General features: G+C 51.0%; 6 protein-coding genes across 6 annotated transcripts; 2 read left to right on the top strand and 4 right to left on the bottom strand.

Moving 5' to 3' along the window:
* Positions 1–153: 153 nt before the first annotated feature.
* On the bottom strand, positions 154–2482 carry J4E92_008891 (uncharacterized protein; the record flags this gene model as incomplete). The annotated part of the gene is made up of 2 exons (XM_051500240.1): positions 154–1965; positions 2018–2482. 2 exons carry the CDS (start codon positions 2480–2482, stop codon positions 154–156), a joined length of 2277 nt encoding a protein of 758 aa, XP_051349628.1.
* Positions 2483–2731: 249 nt separating this feature from the next.
* Positions 2732–4100, top strand: J4E92_008890 (uncharacterized protein; the record flags this gene model as incomplete). Its single annotated transcript, XM_051500239.1, has 2 exons — positions 2732–2820; positions 2867–4100. The coding sequence occupies 2 exons, from the start codon at positions 2732–2734 to the stop codon at positions 4098–4100; spliced, it is 1323 nt and encodes a 440-aa protein (XP_051349627.1).
* Positions 4101–5561: 1461 nt separating this feature from the next.
* J4E92_008889 (uncharacterized protein) lies at positions 5562–6615 on the bottom strand (the record flags this gene model as incomplete). The annotated part of the gene is made up of 3 exons (XM_051500238.1): positions 5562–5785; positions 5841–6122; positions 6426–6615. The coding sequence occupies 3 exons, from the start codon at positions 6613–6615 to the stop codon at positions 5562–5564; spliced, it is 696 nt and encodes a 231-aa protein (XP_051349626.1).
* A 405-nt stretch (positions 6616–7020) lies between these two features.
* On the bottom strand, positions 7021–8629 carry J4E92_008888 (uncharacterized protein; the record flags this gene model as incomplete). Its single annotated transcript, XM_051500237.1, has 2 exons — positions 7021–8147; positions 8347–8629. The coding sequence occupies 2 exons, from the start codon at positions 8627–8629 to the stop codon at positions 7021–7023; spliced, it is 1410 nt and encodes a 469-aa protein (XP_051349625.1).
* A 607-nt stretch (positions 8630–9236) lies between these two features.
* Positions 9237–11188, top strand: J4E92_008887 (uncharacterized protein; the record flags this gene model as incomplete). The annotated part of the gene is made up of 3 exons (XM_051500236.1): positions 9237–9418; positions 9471–9699; positions 9767–11188. 3 exons carry the CDS (start codon positions 9237–9239, stop codon positions 11186–11188), a joined length of 1833 nt encoding a protein of 610 aa, XP_051349624.1.
* A 451-nt stretch (positions 11189–11639) lies between these two features.
* On the bottom strand, positions 11640–13304 carry J4E92_008886 (uncharacterized protein; the record flags this gene model as incomplete). The annotated part of the gene is made up of 5 exons (XM_051500235.1): positions 11640–12236; positions 12287–12312; positions 12619–12919; positions 12967–13173; positions 13230–13304. The coding sequence occupies 5 exons, from the start codon at positions 13302–13304 to the stop codon at positions 11640–11642; spliced, it is 1206 nt and encodes a 401-aa protein (XP_051349623.1).
* Positions 13305–13605: the final 301 nt, after the last annotated feature.

Genomic DNA, 13605 nt, shown 5'->3' with positions numbered 1-13605 from the left:
CTTCGTGGATAGAGAGGCCATGAAGACCGCGCTGAGGGTATATACGAACGTCCAATCCAATCTCGCGAAACGCCATTCCGAGAGCCAACTCTGTGCTCTTCAAACCCGAAAGTACTGATAGAAATAGACACACCAAACCCCCAACCAACTCCCCTACCGGCTCCGATACGTGTCCAAAAACTTCAACCTCTCCACAATCCCTCCCCATCCATCCAGCGTATGCTTCTTCTCCAATAATGCCAATTCATACCCATCACCACCTTCAACAGCGTCGTCGTCTTCTTTACTCCAAATACCCCTTTCCATTGGTAAAGGCTTCCCAAACTTCCACGCATCGAGTACTTTTTCCGCCAAGTCCGGACGCAGACCTGTGCGTTTAAGTGCTTTACTGATGAATTCGTTGGACCATTTTTGCTCGTTTAGCTCGGTGTAGAAATCGATGATTTCGTCGCCGGTGAGAGGTGGGTCGGGGTCTTCTTCGCCTGTGGATGAGGTGGAAGGTGCGGGGGATGAGGATATGAGGAGGGGTTGAGGAGGGTGCTGCGAGTAGAGGGTTTGGTCTGGGTCTTCTTCTTCGCCTTCTTCTTGGAGGGAGCGGCGAAACTCTTCCATGGATTGGGTCGTCGACGCGTCGGATGGTGGTTGTTCGGGTGGTGATGAGAACCGCTGCGGTTGGCGAGGGTTCATGTTGGGGACGAAGTCTTGTGGTCTTGAGAACGTGTCTTGTGTCGGCGATGATAGGATGGCTTGAGTGTCGAAATTAGAAATCTTTTGTCGGGTAGCACGCGGTGTGGGTGTATTTGAGGGCAGATCATCGCCAGATATCGAGTCTTGCTCTGGCGGTGGTGAGAGTGGGTGTAGTTCATCAATGTCAGGAAAGTCATCTGACTCTATGCTTCCCACCTCTACTTCCTTCAGGTTCTCGTCTATGTTGAAGACAGTAGCATCTTCATCTACCGCATCGAGCTCTTGGGACCGTATTTGCTCTTGCATCAGCTCTTCGGCATCTTCCGACGTCGAATCAGTCTGGGAACTCGCAGCAGAGGATATCTCCACAGGCTGGTTCTGCGTGCCCTCGGCTTTGATTGGTTGCACTGGCTCTTCCTGGGTAGGCGTCGCGCTTCCGCTCTTCCGCCGTTTGGTGGGAGGAGCTAGTTCTTCCTCATCTTCCTGTTTCACAAAATTGTCTTCCCGTAATCGCTTAGTGTACCTGGCGAGCTGCTCATCGTAAAAGTTCGGAGATTCTTGGCGAGCAGTGGATGATGACGGCATCTTAGGCTCTGACGCGATTTTGGGTGGGTTTCGGGGTTGCGGTAATTCCTCAGAGTTCGCTCCCTCAGAGGCTGACCGCTGTACCGGCTCCACTCTATTTCGTGTTGTTGGAGAAGGTTGTGACAGTGTTTCGTCTGGTTTCTCGATCTCTGCTGGATGCTGACTGAGCGCCTGACTCCGCCTTGCGTTTGCGGCATCGTGCTTTTCTTCCATCTTCTTCCTGATCTTCTCCCTTTTCGATATCGGATCGCGCAACCACTGTGGACGGACTACCTTCTCGTAATACTGCCGCCACTGCTCGGCAGTTTGGTTTCCCTGATTCTCGGCCCACCCATCCCAAGCAGAGAGGCAATCGTCTTGTCCTTCCACGCCATCGATGAACTCTACAAAAGCATATAATTCCAGCCAGTCGTCTGTGCTGAACAAAACTTCTAACTCTTCCATACTATAGATGCTGTTCGCTTTTGTTTTGCCCATCTTATCGAGGTTTGTCTCACTTGAAGTCTGTTCTGTTTTAGGTATTTGCTGTTCTGTAGGCTTGGAGGGGGCTGGAACTGGGGGCATACGTTCGTTCGACTGATCGGAAGGAGGAGACGGAGGAGCGTTATCAGGTATCGTGAAAGCCGAGAGCGGACGTTTGCTAAGTGTCTTGACCCATCGGTCGCGCCATGACTGCCATGTATGCCGTGGGTACTGTCGTTCATTAGCGACCACTCCCGCGCGCGTTTTCTTTGTTGGCGCATACCTTGGCTTCGAGTTGCTTGTATAGCTCGTTCCCACTGACGGAAGCACCTTTTGATTGGGCGTCGCGTACCCATTTGGAGAGTATCCTATCTTCCTCTGCTGTGTACGCTGTCCTTCCGCTCTTGGTGGGTTGATGAATGGAACCAGCCTCTCGCGCCTCACCTAACGGTGGTCCGGCTGTGTAGTCTTCGGGATCCTGGAGTTCTCCCTCCTTGATGGACTTTTCTATGAATTCATACGACGTTGATCCTGGGGGACAATCTCTCCGAGCGTGGTCGACGATGAGGTAGTCCGCCTTCTTCTCTAACGCCACGATCTCTCCGCCGTTGGCCTTGATGTCGTCCAGCAGCCGTTTCCGCGACGCCACGCGCTGCGCAACCCAGAACTTCTTGCCAGCGAATAATTGGCCGCCTGATGCGAAATCGAAATCCTCGGCGACGTCGGTGTATACGGTCGGCCCAGCCATAGTGGGGTGGTGTTGTCGGGTTATGGTGGTGGTGAATGACGCGTTGGCTCAGGCGCGACGCGTGCTCACATGGGACGCATGATTCACGCGGGGTCGCTTAGCCTCCGCGGCTGCTCAGTCCATCCGACGCTTGCGCTGTCACCTCTGTGAACTGACAGACAGAGCACGACGTGATGCCATAGAGCTTCGATCCGCGTCTTCATTCTGTTCCGCCATGCGTAGTGTCGCAGTCTGCTGGTCTCTTTCACCATGACCGTCGCCCGCACCATCATCATCTTCACCATCACAGTGTCGCTGGTGACTTTTGTAGCTTTCTTCGGACGACTGCCGGCTTTTAGGTATCTACACCCCTCATACTCGCATCATCCATTCTAACATTCCCAGAAACACGCCCATAGGCTTCCTTAACCGCCTCTTTCTCATCCACATCCCCTCAGCGTTCCGAAAGCTCGACCTCGCCCTCACCAATGGCCGCATTACCAATGGTGGCGCCCGCCTGGGCAACTACCTCATGCACGACAAGCACCCGTTGGTCGTCATCTTCTTCCTCGGCCTGGTGACCGCATGCGCGACGCTGTTCCTGCCCACCGTTTGGCACCTCATCCGCCCGCATCACAAGCTCCTAGCCTTCGTTCTGCTGCCGCAGCCGTACATCTTCCTATATCTCAGCGCGAAAAGCAACAGCCAGACATACATCACCACGCTCAATCATGCCGAGCAGATGCGACACTACCCGTACGACAGGGTGCTGTACTATCCAGGCACGCCATGCCGAACATGCAAATTCTTGAAGCCAGCGCGGAGCAAGCATTGCAGTATATGCAAGACATGCGTGTCGAGGATGGACCATCATTGCATATGGGTCAATAACTGCCTGGGGCGGGGCAACTACAAGTGGTTTCTAGCCCTGCTGCTATCCACCGGCATATTGATCGCGTATGGCGCATATCTGGCCTACTACAGCCTTTCGCCGTTGGTTCACAGACATTACCTGAAGTACGAAGGATGGTATAGATACAGCCCCAAGCAAGGGGTCAACACAAAGAGCTGGTTCGGATACTTTGACAGGAAGACGCACTACTTCCTGATCTACACAACCATCTACCTCGACATGGGCGGGGTGCGCGGATCAGGAGTCGGGTTGCTAGCTCTTCTCACATGGCCACTTCCGTTGGGTCTGCTCGCATACCACGTCTACCTGATCTGGGCCGGCATGACTACGAACGAGAGCGCCAAGTGGGCGGACTGGCGAGACGACATGGCCGATGGCGTCGTTTTCCTGGGCCATAGGCGGGACGATACCATGCAAGAGTATCGCTCAGCAACGCCTCCTCGGAACCATACACATGCCTCCGCGCATTCTTCCTCGTCAACGTCGCCATTCCCGACTCCTCCGGAAACCCCGCCAGAAGACGAAGAGCCGCCAACCACCTGGCCGCTGGAAAGCAGACACATTCTCATCCGTACGCGAAATGGTCAATCGCCTAAAACACTTCCGAGCCGCATACAGTCAGTGGCTAGAGAAGATAGCTTTGAGCGTGTGTGGAATCTGGCGGCGGTAGAGAATGTGTACGATTTGGGTTTCTGGGATAACATCGTTGAGGTGCTGTCGAACTGATGTATATTTTGAATCAGACATTTTTACCACCATGATTAATATTCTCATGGATTTCGGCATGGCCGGTCTTTGAACCTCTCGTCCTTTGGTCTATAAATTGCTCGTCGAACCACCCACAACCCTTCTTCATTCCCAACTTCACAAAAAGAGCGTTCCAAATGACATTCACGTTCGACCCATGACCTCCTCTCTCAAAACTAGATGTTAAAACACATCGCGCATGTTCTTGTGGCTTTCCGAGAGCTAGCTTTAGACAATTTTGGAAAAATGGTTCGCATCTTCGATGTCTCAACGGAAACAGGACTATCCTCCGACATGGCCCAGCTACACGGTAACTCGAGAGCTCGCACATGTATATTCTTTGGACTTTTTCGAGCTTCCTTGCTTGTATTGCGCACATCTGCTATCTCTCATAGCCATCACATCACATTTCAACATTGGGTGGAGGATTGCACATGTTCTTGCCTTGCATCTCGAGCCCAAAAGACTGCCGAGCATCGGAGCTCTGGCGCTAGTATAAATATGTACTCCGCCGTTACCTTCGACTCTTTACTCCTTCCTCAACTTCAAAATTTACGTTTCCAAACATTTACAAGATGAAGTTATGTGCGCGAGTCTGGTTCGCGTTCTCGATGTCTCCAAATGACGAGAGTCACGATCCATGTCTCGAGACTCAAGAGAGCTTCCTGAAGAGATGATATCTGCGGAACTATCAAAACAAAAGCATTCAGGATCCATGTGTGTCGTCGTGCAACAGTATCACAACGTAGCCGATGAGTGGTCATGTCGAAGTGGAGACAATGTGTATAAAGACCGTCCGCTCCGCCTTCCTGGCCCACCCGTCACTCTTTCTCCAACATCGAGAACTACACTTTTAAACAGCAACGAAAAGTTTCCATGTGTGAGAGATTTGCTTTCTCTTTCGAAAATTCGAAAATCGAATTCTACAATAACATGGACCCGTCGAGGCCGTCTTTTGTACCAGACAACGTACCGTCGCGAAGAGCCAGCCATGACCAACGCGGGTGCTCGGAGAATGCCATCAGATAACTATGATGCTACCCTGAACGCATGTCACGATAGTTACAGCTAAACTTGTGAGGACAACGCCTCAGTTAAAGTTGTCTTGATCGTTGGTGTTAAGAGCGGCAATAACTGCAAGCACCAGTATCGAGGTCTGGATACACATATTGAGAAAAGAAGACCGGAGTATAGTGCGGACAGCTTTATAAACGCCACATCCAGAGGCATTGCCCCGAGCGTTGAGTGGCAAAGTGCGCACAAGATTGTGACATGGGTTAGAGGTGGTCATATCCTGTGTTGTACTTTGCTGCATACATGTGATTGCAAGTTCATCATTGAGCAGTCTTCAAGATAAAGTATACTTCTGGGTACAATGATATACTAGTACAACGCAACACGAGTTGTAGCCTTCACTAGTAGCTGTCCTGGTGCTGAGACTCAGTCATCTGTCTTGGCTGGGGTGCTCGGAAATTTGTCCTCTCGATTGCCATGTTTGAACGCCCACGTTGAATCATCCATACCACTGTGTGCTGCTGTCATGTACTTTCGGAAAGCCGATGACATCTGCACAACCTGGTTGAGATGCTTCTCAGTCATCTCAGGCGGCTCTTTCTTGTCGCGCTTCGCGTCAAAGATGGCGAGAGCGACTGCAGTTTGAAATGCTGCGAACGAGAAGGTTAGTTGTATTACACGAAGCGCTAATACGGCGATACTTACCGTTCCTGATTTCTCGTCCGTTCCACTCCAAGGACTGGACTTCTTTGCTCTTGACGTAGCTCTTCGCGTGATACTCGTAGAGGATTTCGCGTCCGCCACGCTTGTGGTCATCTTTGAGCTTCCTGAACATGTTGTCCCATATTTTGCTACGCGATTCGTTCGTCAGCTTGTCGTATCCGAGCGAGAGATGGATGCGCGAAATGAAGGCTTCGTCGAATTGACCAACCCGATTCGTGGTCAAGAAAAGTATGCCTTCGAAATAGTCGAGAGCTCTGAGAAACACTATGGTGACAGTAAGCGTCGATCAGCACATATTCAAGGTAAAGACTTGCCTGATACAATGCTGTTGCGACTGAGGTCGTGCATTGTTCGCTGCTCGAGATACACATCTGCTTCGTCCAAAAGGACTATAGCGCCCCAGTCACTCGCATCTTTGAAGTATCGGAGGAGGCTCCTTTCCATTGTTTGAGATTCGTGGCCCAAGTCAGCCGCAGTGATGCTGAGTAGCGGCCGTCGTGTATATTCTGCAACTGATTCTGTGACGCATTAGTTACTGCAACACTTGAACATGACTTCAGACCGCACCAGCTGTGAGCGTTTTTCCAGTACCTGGAGGCCCATGCAATAGTATAATCTGGCCCTCGCCCTTTCCACGTATGAAGTCACCACTGAACCGATCAGGCCGATCGCTATCGGTATAGACCTGAGCTACGGCTTTGATCAGCTCTTTGTTGTTACTGTCCATCACAAGCCTATCAATCGCTGTGTCCACCATAACTGGTTCTTCCAACCCCTCAACAGCCAGTAAATCTACCATATGGTAAGCAACCCGATGATTAAAATGACAGTGACTTTACCGTAGGTACGCTCTTTCAACATGAAAGCATAAACATGTGACCCCATGAGCATATACTGATGCGCAGAAATCTCCCCAGAGCTCTTCGCATGGATCCAGAAATAATCATGAAATCGGTTTTTACCGTGGCTTCCTTGCGACGTGCTTGAATCTGCGCATGGATGGCACTCACAGCTTGCCACACGCATTGACCTCCACAACGTATCGTCAATCTCTGGTACACGATGCTCGTTATGGGATGTAAGGTGGGTAGGCATCCTTTCGTGTGTAACGACAACACGTGCTCGTTTGTACTGCATGCTTTCAGCCACCAAACTTATGAAATTAATGCAGTGCTGACAATACCTTCGCATCTGCCAAACCTGTACCAGAGTACTGCAAGAAACATGGCTGGCTTGTGTATGCAAGATATCTTTTGCCCCGGTCTATCAACTTCTGTTTGAGTCGGCCGCCGTCAAAGCTGTCGTTGAAATCGACAGGGAAAACTGGCAGATCCTTCACCTCTTTCTCGTTGTCGAAAATTGGGACTGTAATGTTTCGAGCAACAGGCCGCGCGTACTCTCCATCACATATCAGATTCCAGACGGATACTTGGTAATTGACGTTTACCGCCTTTCCATCGACCTCGATGACGCCTCCATCGACTGCATGCACGATATATGCATTTAACAACCCGTCTTCCTCGCGCACGTATACATCCGTCCCTGGCTTTAGGAGCAACCAGTATGCCGCGAAAGTAGTAACGGGTAGCTTTTCGCGCCGGGTAGAGACACTTGCACCAAAAGGTATCTTGCGTTGCGAGCTCAAATAACCAATGAGCAAATCGATATGAGAATCAGCCCTCTCGTTGAAGCTTGGGGAGTGTAGAGACCGGAGGCTACTTTCATTGGCCTTATATCTCATCAGATCATCCATGTGATGGAAAAGATCCTTGTACGGATAGTCGAACTCGCCGGAGACCAGACCGAACACTTCTCCGTCCGGGGATTTAGACGCATACTCGATGACTGATTTCAAAATGTTCAGTAGATACGACGAATTGATCTTCAGGCTGGTAGATCTAACGCGATCGAGAGGCCCTAACTTGGCCTTTACTTCAGCTTCAGCATCGTCTTTGATCTGCCGGTAGTGTGGAGTTTGAACGGTCTTTATCTCTTCCAACGCTGGCCTTGTTGTATCATCGTGAACAGTCCCGACCTGCATAGGTTCGTCGTATGTGCGCTCTGCCACCAAACAGCCGTCTCTGTCTTTCGAGCTGACTTCGACGTAGCTGACAGTGTAACGCATTCGATCCTGACAATCGGGCTCTGAATCCGAATCCGAATCCGAATCCGAGTCGTAGGAGGAATGGGGGAAAAAGAAATACTGCTTTCCGTGTTCAACAGCGTGCTCCCAGGTTTCGGGAGAGACCAATCCGTGGCCGATCTTCTCAATAGTAATATTGTTGGACTCTATATCGGCCAGTTTTTTGTTGGAATGGGAGTAGTATGTCTTGAGTAAAACTAAGACCACCTACCAAATAAAGTCAGTACGGTGACATGCAGGGTATTTCAGACTAAGATTTGCATACTTTCCACGAGTAACACGCTGACCAAGGGATGACATAATACTCCGTGCCGACAAACTTCACACTGATATGTCGAAGCCCACCGTTTGCCAAGCTCAGATCCGGTGAGTCTTCCGTCCCTACCTCTGTAGCGGCAGTTATAGCATTGTTGACGATAGCCATAGTTTCCTTCTGTGAGGCGTCCAACTCTGGTATTTCGTCTTCGTCGCGGTCTGCTTCAAGACCTCCTTCATTGTTTCCATCTTGACCTTCCTTTTCTTTCTCGTCAAGCTTCTCAGTGCTCTCTTCGCTTGCGCCGGAGTTCTTGACTTCCGTGTGTGTGTCGTGACCAGTATCATTGTGAGGAGGCTGAGCAGCAGGGGCCATAATGGCCGCGACGGTATCATTCGTACCCATCGTTGACTGTACAGACTGCGGTTAGAATAGCGATTGTCGTTGGTCGTTATTTTGTCTTCATGCCCAGGTCTTGATGTAAGGCACAGGTTTATGCCGAAGCCGCGCGAGTTCGAGCCCATAGCCAGAATTAGGTCCACGCCCTCTGAACATACATCTCCACTGGAGCCGGTGAACCTATTTGGGTGGGCCCCGGGACATCTGCGGGAGACAGCATAAATTGGGATCACGAGGGTGATCACGAGGGTAACGCAACATCGGATAACAAACCTTTCAGGGATCAATGATCTTGACCGGTGAAGCCAGATCCGCATAGATACTCTGTGGATCGTGTATCGCTCAGTGTAAGCGCGCGGTGCGTCTGCTGTGCTAGTACAAGGAGCTCAACAAGGTACAGGTGTGCAGAATGGACGTGGCGATGCAAGTCGGATAGCGCAAGGTAGACTGCATATGTGCCAGGCACTCTGTACAACTTCAGAGCGGTCCAAGACACCCGTATCGTGAGGCAGCATGCAGCCGGTGTACTGCTCCATCTTCCAAAGACAATCGAAAGCGCGCGAGGATGAAGACCATGGAAAGTATGTCACAAGCCGATATCGACAGTCTCCAAGGCCAGACCATAGTACGGAATTTCACGAACAGCTTACCAGGCTCAACGACACTCGAGCGTGTGACCAAGAGCGCGCAAGAGGAGCAAGATGCCTCAGAAGAACAACAGATCGAGACCAGAATGCGGAAGCTGTTCCAGGACGACAACGCAAGGTTTGCATAAGGGACAGGCCATGTAATACCTCAGGCTGATCGTGCCGACCAGTGATTCCGTTTTCGACGCCGTAGAAGACGCTAAATGTCGATTGGCGAGAGTGTGCATTGACTTCGAAGCGCCTGAATCGCCATCGTCGTTAGTAAAAGCGAGAATGAGCCGGAAGACAGCGCAAATGAAGGCGAACGAGGCTATACAAGGCATAGCTGCTCATGGATTTGCCCAGCTACATGAGTATGTCAGCACTCTAGAGGCAACATGGAAAAGCAAACAAGGAAAGGTTAGCAGTGCCCAATAAGTTGAGAGAGGCCACAAAAACCATCGATGGATACTGATTGATGTCATAGTCCGGTCGGTTTTTCCAGCGATTCCGAGATGTTTGTAGAATACTAGACGATCACAAAGGCGTATTCGACATTTTCCCATCGCAGACCGGTTACGCATCTGTACTGTGTGGTGGAATTTCTCTTATCGTCCGTGCTGCTGTAAATCACGACGAAATCGCTGACGACATCTCGGATGCGATAACCACGGTCACCGAGAAAGCAGCACGGGCAAGCAACATTCTGCTTGTTCTTCGTACACGAGCGATGCACAGGCTCCTCTCCGAACTTTATGCACAGGTCCTCCTCTTCTATCGCGATGTCATAGAATGGTACAAGAAGTCGCGCACGTCTCGCTTCCTCGCAAGTTTCGACGAGTCTTTGGGAGAGCGATACAGAAAGGCAAAAGACAAGATCGAGGATATGCTGAACGAGATGTATAGGGAGAACAACATCGCGAACACCGCCCGGGTAAAATGGTTTTGTACCGAGACAGAACGGCGCGATGAGGTTCTCCGTCAGCGGCAGCAAAACCCCACTCATAACGTGTCGCGTCCAGGGCAGCTAGCACATATAATGCTCCTGAGCTCATTCCGAATGAGATGTATTGAGTCTCGAGCCCGCACCCGATCCGGGAGGTCCGCACAGCAGGACACTGTGATATCGTACAAAGAGGTATGGAAGGACGCCAGCGGTATAAGCCGAACGGGAGCGAGAGACTTTGCAGTTGGGTTACAAGCGCATATCGTAGGACACGAAGGCTATTCGCTTCTCAACGATGGTCGGTTCTGGCTCCCTGGCGCCGACATAGGGTGCAAGCTTCGCGCCTGGTTCGATCCCGAAGTGATCTCCATGACACTGTGGATATCGAGTGATAACGTTCTGCAGCCGGATCGTCCAGGTTCATATGCAGCTGCACTGAACATGCTGATTGTTGCTTGGGAGGCGGAGATGCCAATGATATCGCATTTTTGCGAGCGGCCTCGGTTCGCGACCCTTGGGACGGATCGCGACGTGGAGAAAGTCGGCCTCATCGGTCTGGTGTACAGCCTAACGTCTCAGCTGTTGCAATTCAAGTTTGACAAAGACAACTTCGAAGTGTCTGAAGACGCGCTACGCGGATTGGATGGTTCAGATGAAAGCTGGCCGGCAGCTCTCGGGTTGTTCTCAGCACTCCTGGCAGCAACTCCACACCTCAGTATATGCGTCATTGACAGCCTCAACGACCTCGCATTTGGCGCTGGTGCGCAATGGTGCGATGCTTTCCTGCGTGTGCTGTTCGAGCACCAGAAGTCATCAGCGGGCATCTTCAGAATTTTGCTTACTACTACTGGACAGTCTCGGGTACTGCAGGATCATGTAAAGGTTTCAGATCGAGTGTTCACCCAGACAGAAGCGCGAGAAGTGATTCGGGGTGGGCGTTGGTACACGAGTCCGGAAAATTGAGGTGGTTGGACGCGTGGTGTTCGCGTTGGAAGGTTCACTGGCGCGAACTCGTGCCTCGGCGATGGAGGCTTGGCAGCCATGGGAACATGAGGTCATCTACACCGTTCAGATCTCAGTCATGCACCACATTCAACAATCATCGTGGATGGTTTTTTCGGTCTTTAGTTTTTCAATGTATTGGCTATTCCATCTACTAGGTTGCTTCTAGCCCTCCAATATCGACGCACATCCATAGATGGTATACGTGCCTACAACGAATCCGAGCCCAAGGCGCGTTCCCCTATGATCAATAGGCGTGTCATCCCTGGGTATATGTAGCCTACAAAGCGCTTCCTCGGTCTTCCTGATTGGGTTCGTGGTTCATCATCTCGGGCATCTACATATGTCCTTCTAATCCTTACTCCAGTATTCAGGTCCAGGTAAAATACACGCCTGGTCAGACAGACATCCCTTAGTCAAAGTCGATAAGGTCTCCGATATCATCGAACGGCCGGAGATCTTCCATCTTGGTCGGTGCAGCCAGCCTAGCTTTGTTCTTCACTTTGTCATTCGATGGGGCCACCCAGTCAGCGACCTTAAGATCCATCCCGTGCATCGAAGCGGGCATTATACATCCCCTAACCTTATTGCCTGCTACAGCGCATTTTTCGCTCTGGCAGACGTGTCCGTGGAAACAATTTGAAGATCTGCAAAGGCCACCCTTTTTGCATGGGTGGCGAATCACTTGGTACTGCAGCGCCCTGTATGCTTCGGGTTCCAACACGCCGTGGTAGTATCGACATTTTGCGATGGTGCAGGAATTGCCTAGATGGTGTTGGTTGCACAGCTTATCCCGTTTGTAGTGCGCCTTGTAGATATCGATTTCCGCTGCGGGTGGCTTGGGCACATAAATGTCGATGCGCTGCTCTGCCGCATTCACGGGTAGGCGGCCGTCAATGTAGCAGGATGGCAACTTGCCTTCGTATAACGTAGCCCCCACAGTCTCGACATCTCCACTGACATCGATGAGACTGGTGGAAGTACTTGTGTTGCTCGTGGAACGTGCTTTCTGAGACATGGTTAGTAGAAACTTGTGACATAATGATGAACTCAACGCACTGCAACAGTACCAGCCACGGCAGACTCTATGGTAGTGTCAACCTGCGTTGCATCTCCATGGTTGACTCTACCAATGGAAGGTAGAGAGAACACATTGCCGAATGTCACAACAGGAAACCCCAGCTCACTTAACACGCCAGTATTGCTCGTGCCACGCACAAGTGTCACCTTCTTAGCCTGGTCGCGATAGGGATATAGTGCTCGGCGGTACAAAGGCGAACCCGCAGCGGCAAAGAAAACATGCTTGCAATTCGGGTCCGCCATATAGAATCTAAAATTCTCTACACCAGGCATGTCAGCATCGAATGTTTATCACAGAAGAAAACCCTTACCACTGATCTTCGTCGGTACATGACCCTCATCGCCTGTGTCCACAAAGTCGAAGAAGGAAGAGACCTTGGTGAATTCGCCGAAGTGAAACCCAAGGGATCTAGGCTCCGGAGACGTGAGCTTAGCTGCGGCAGCGCGGGTCGAGAGAGTCTTCAGGCAGGCGAAAACCTTGATGAAGATATGGTACCCGCTTCGTGCGACTGCGGGAAGGATGGCTGCAACTCTCTCGCCCACGACAGCACGAAGACGCTTCGCTGTCTCAGCTCCTCCTGACATCTTATTGCGGTATAGTTCATCCAGAAACTGCTGAGATGTCAGATCGTGATCAAAGCCAGCGGTTTGTCACATACCTGGTGGCTTGTACCATCGATGAGAACGAGCACAATGGCATGACCGCCTGGGGCTCTAGCAATGCTGACTGTACTCGCTTCTTCTACGCCCTCTAACGCAGTTTGAGTTGAGACAGACGCTGTGGTCACACCCTTTGCGGCGGCAAGAATGCGCTCATTCGCTTCGATGCACTTCTCTACATACGCGCCGTGGTCCGTCGTCGCAGTCTGGTAAAAAGTTAGTCGTCAAACACCAAAAAGGAATGAAAAGTGGAAGACAATACCGCCAAAGTCTTCTGTAGTGCCCGGCCCTCCGCGAGCAGGCCCTGAAGCCCAGTTTCCTGCTTTGACGTGTTCATGCGCGCTGCTATTACCGATGATTGAAAGGCGCAACGCGGTGTCTGAAAGTATTAGTGAAGGTAGCCGACGAACAAAATTTGCGCGACTCTGAAGGAAGGAGAAGCCAGGCAGCAGCGGAATATTGAGACTGAGATATGATTTTCTCAAAACGGAATGAGCGCTAAAGAGCAAACGCCCGAAGTTCACTTTCACCTCAAGTAGTCGACGTATCAAGAACAAGAAGGGATGCAATCTACTACCTAATGAAAAAGAGAATGTGCTTTTGACTCAGACTGAGGCCTTACATTGGTTTAGACTGGT

This window comes from Alternaria infectoria (genome assembly GCF_024043175.1).
Source record: "Alternaria infectoria strain BMP 0036 chromosome Unknown scaffold_19, whole genome shotgun sequence".
Taxonomy (NCBI): Eukaryota; Fungi; Ascomycota; class Dothideomycetes; order Pleosporales; family Pleosporaceae; genus Alternaria; species Alternaria infectoria.
The sequence above is the reverse complement of the archived record's forward strand: the minus strand, read 5'-3'. Positions and strand labels throughout refer to the sequence as shown.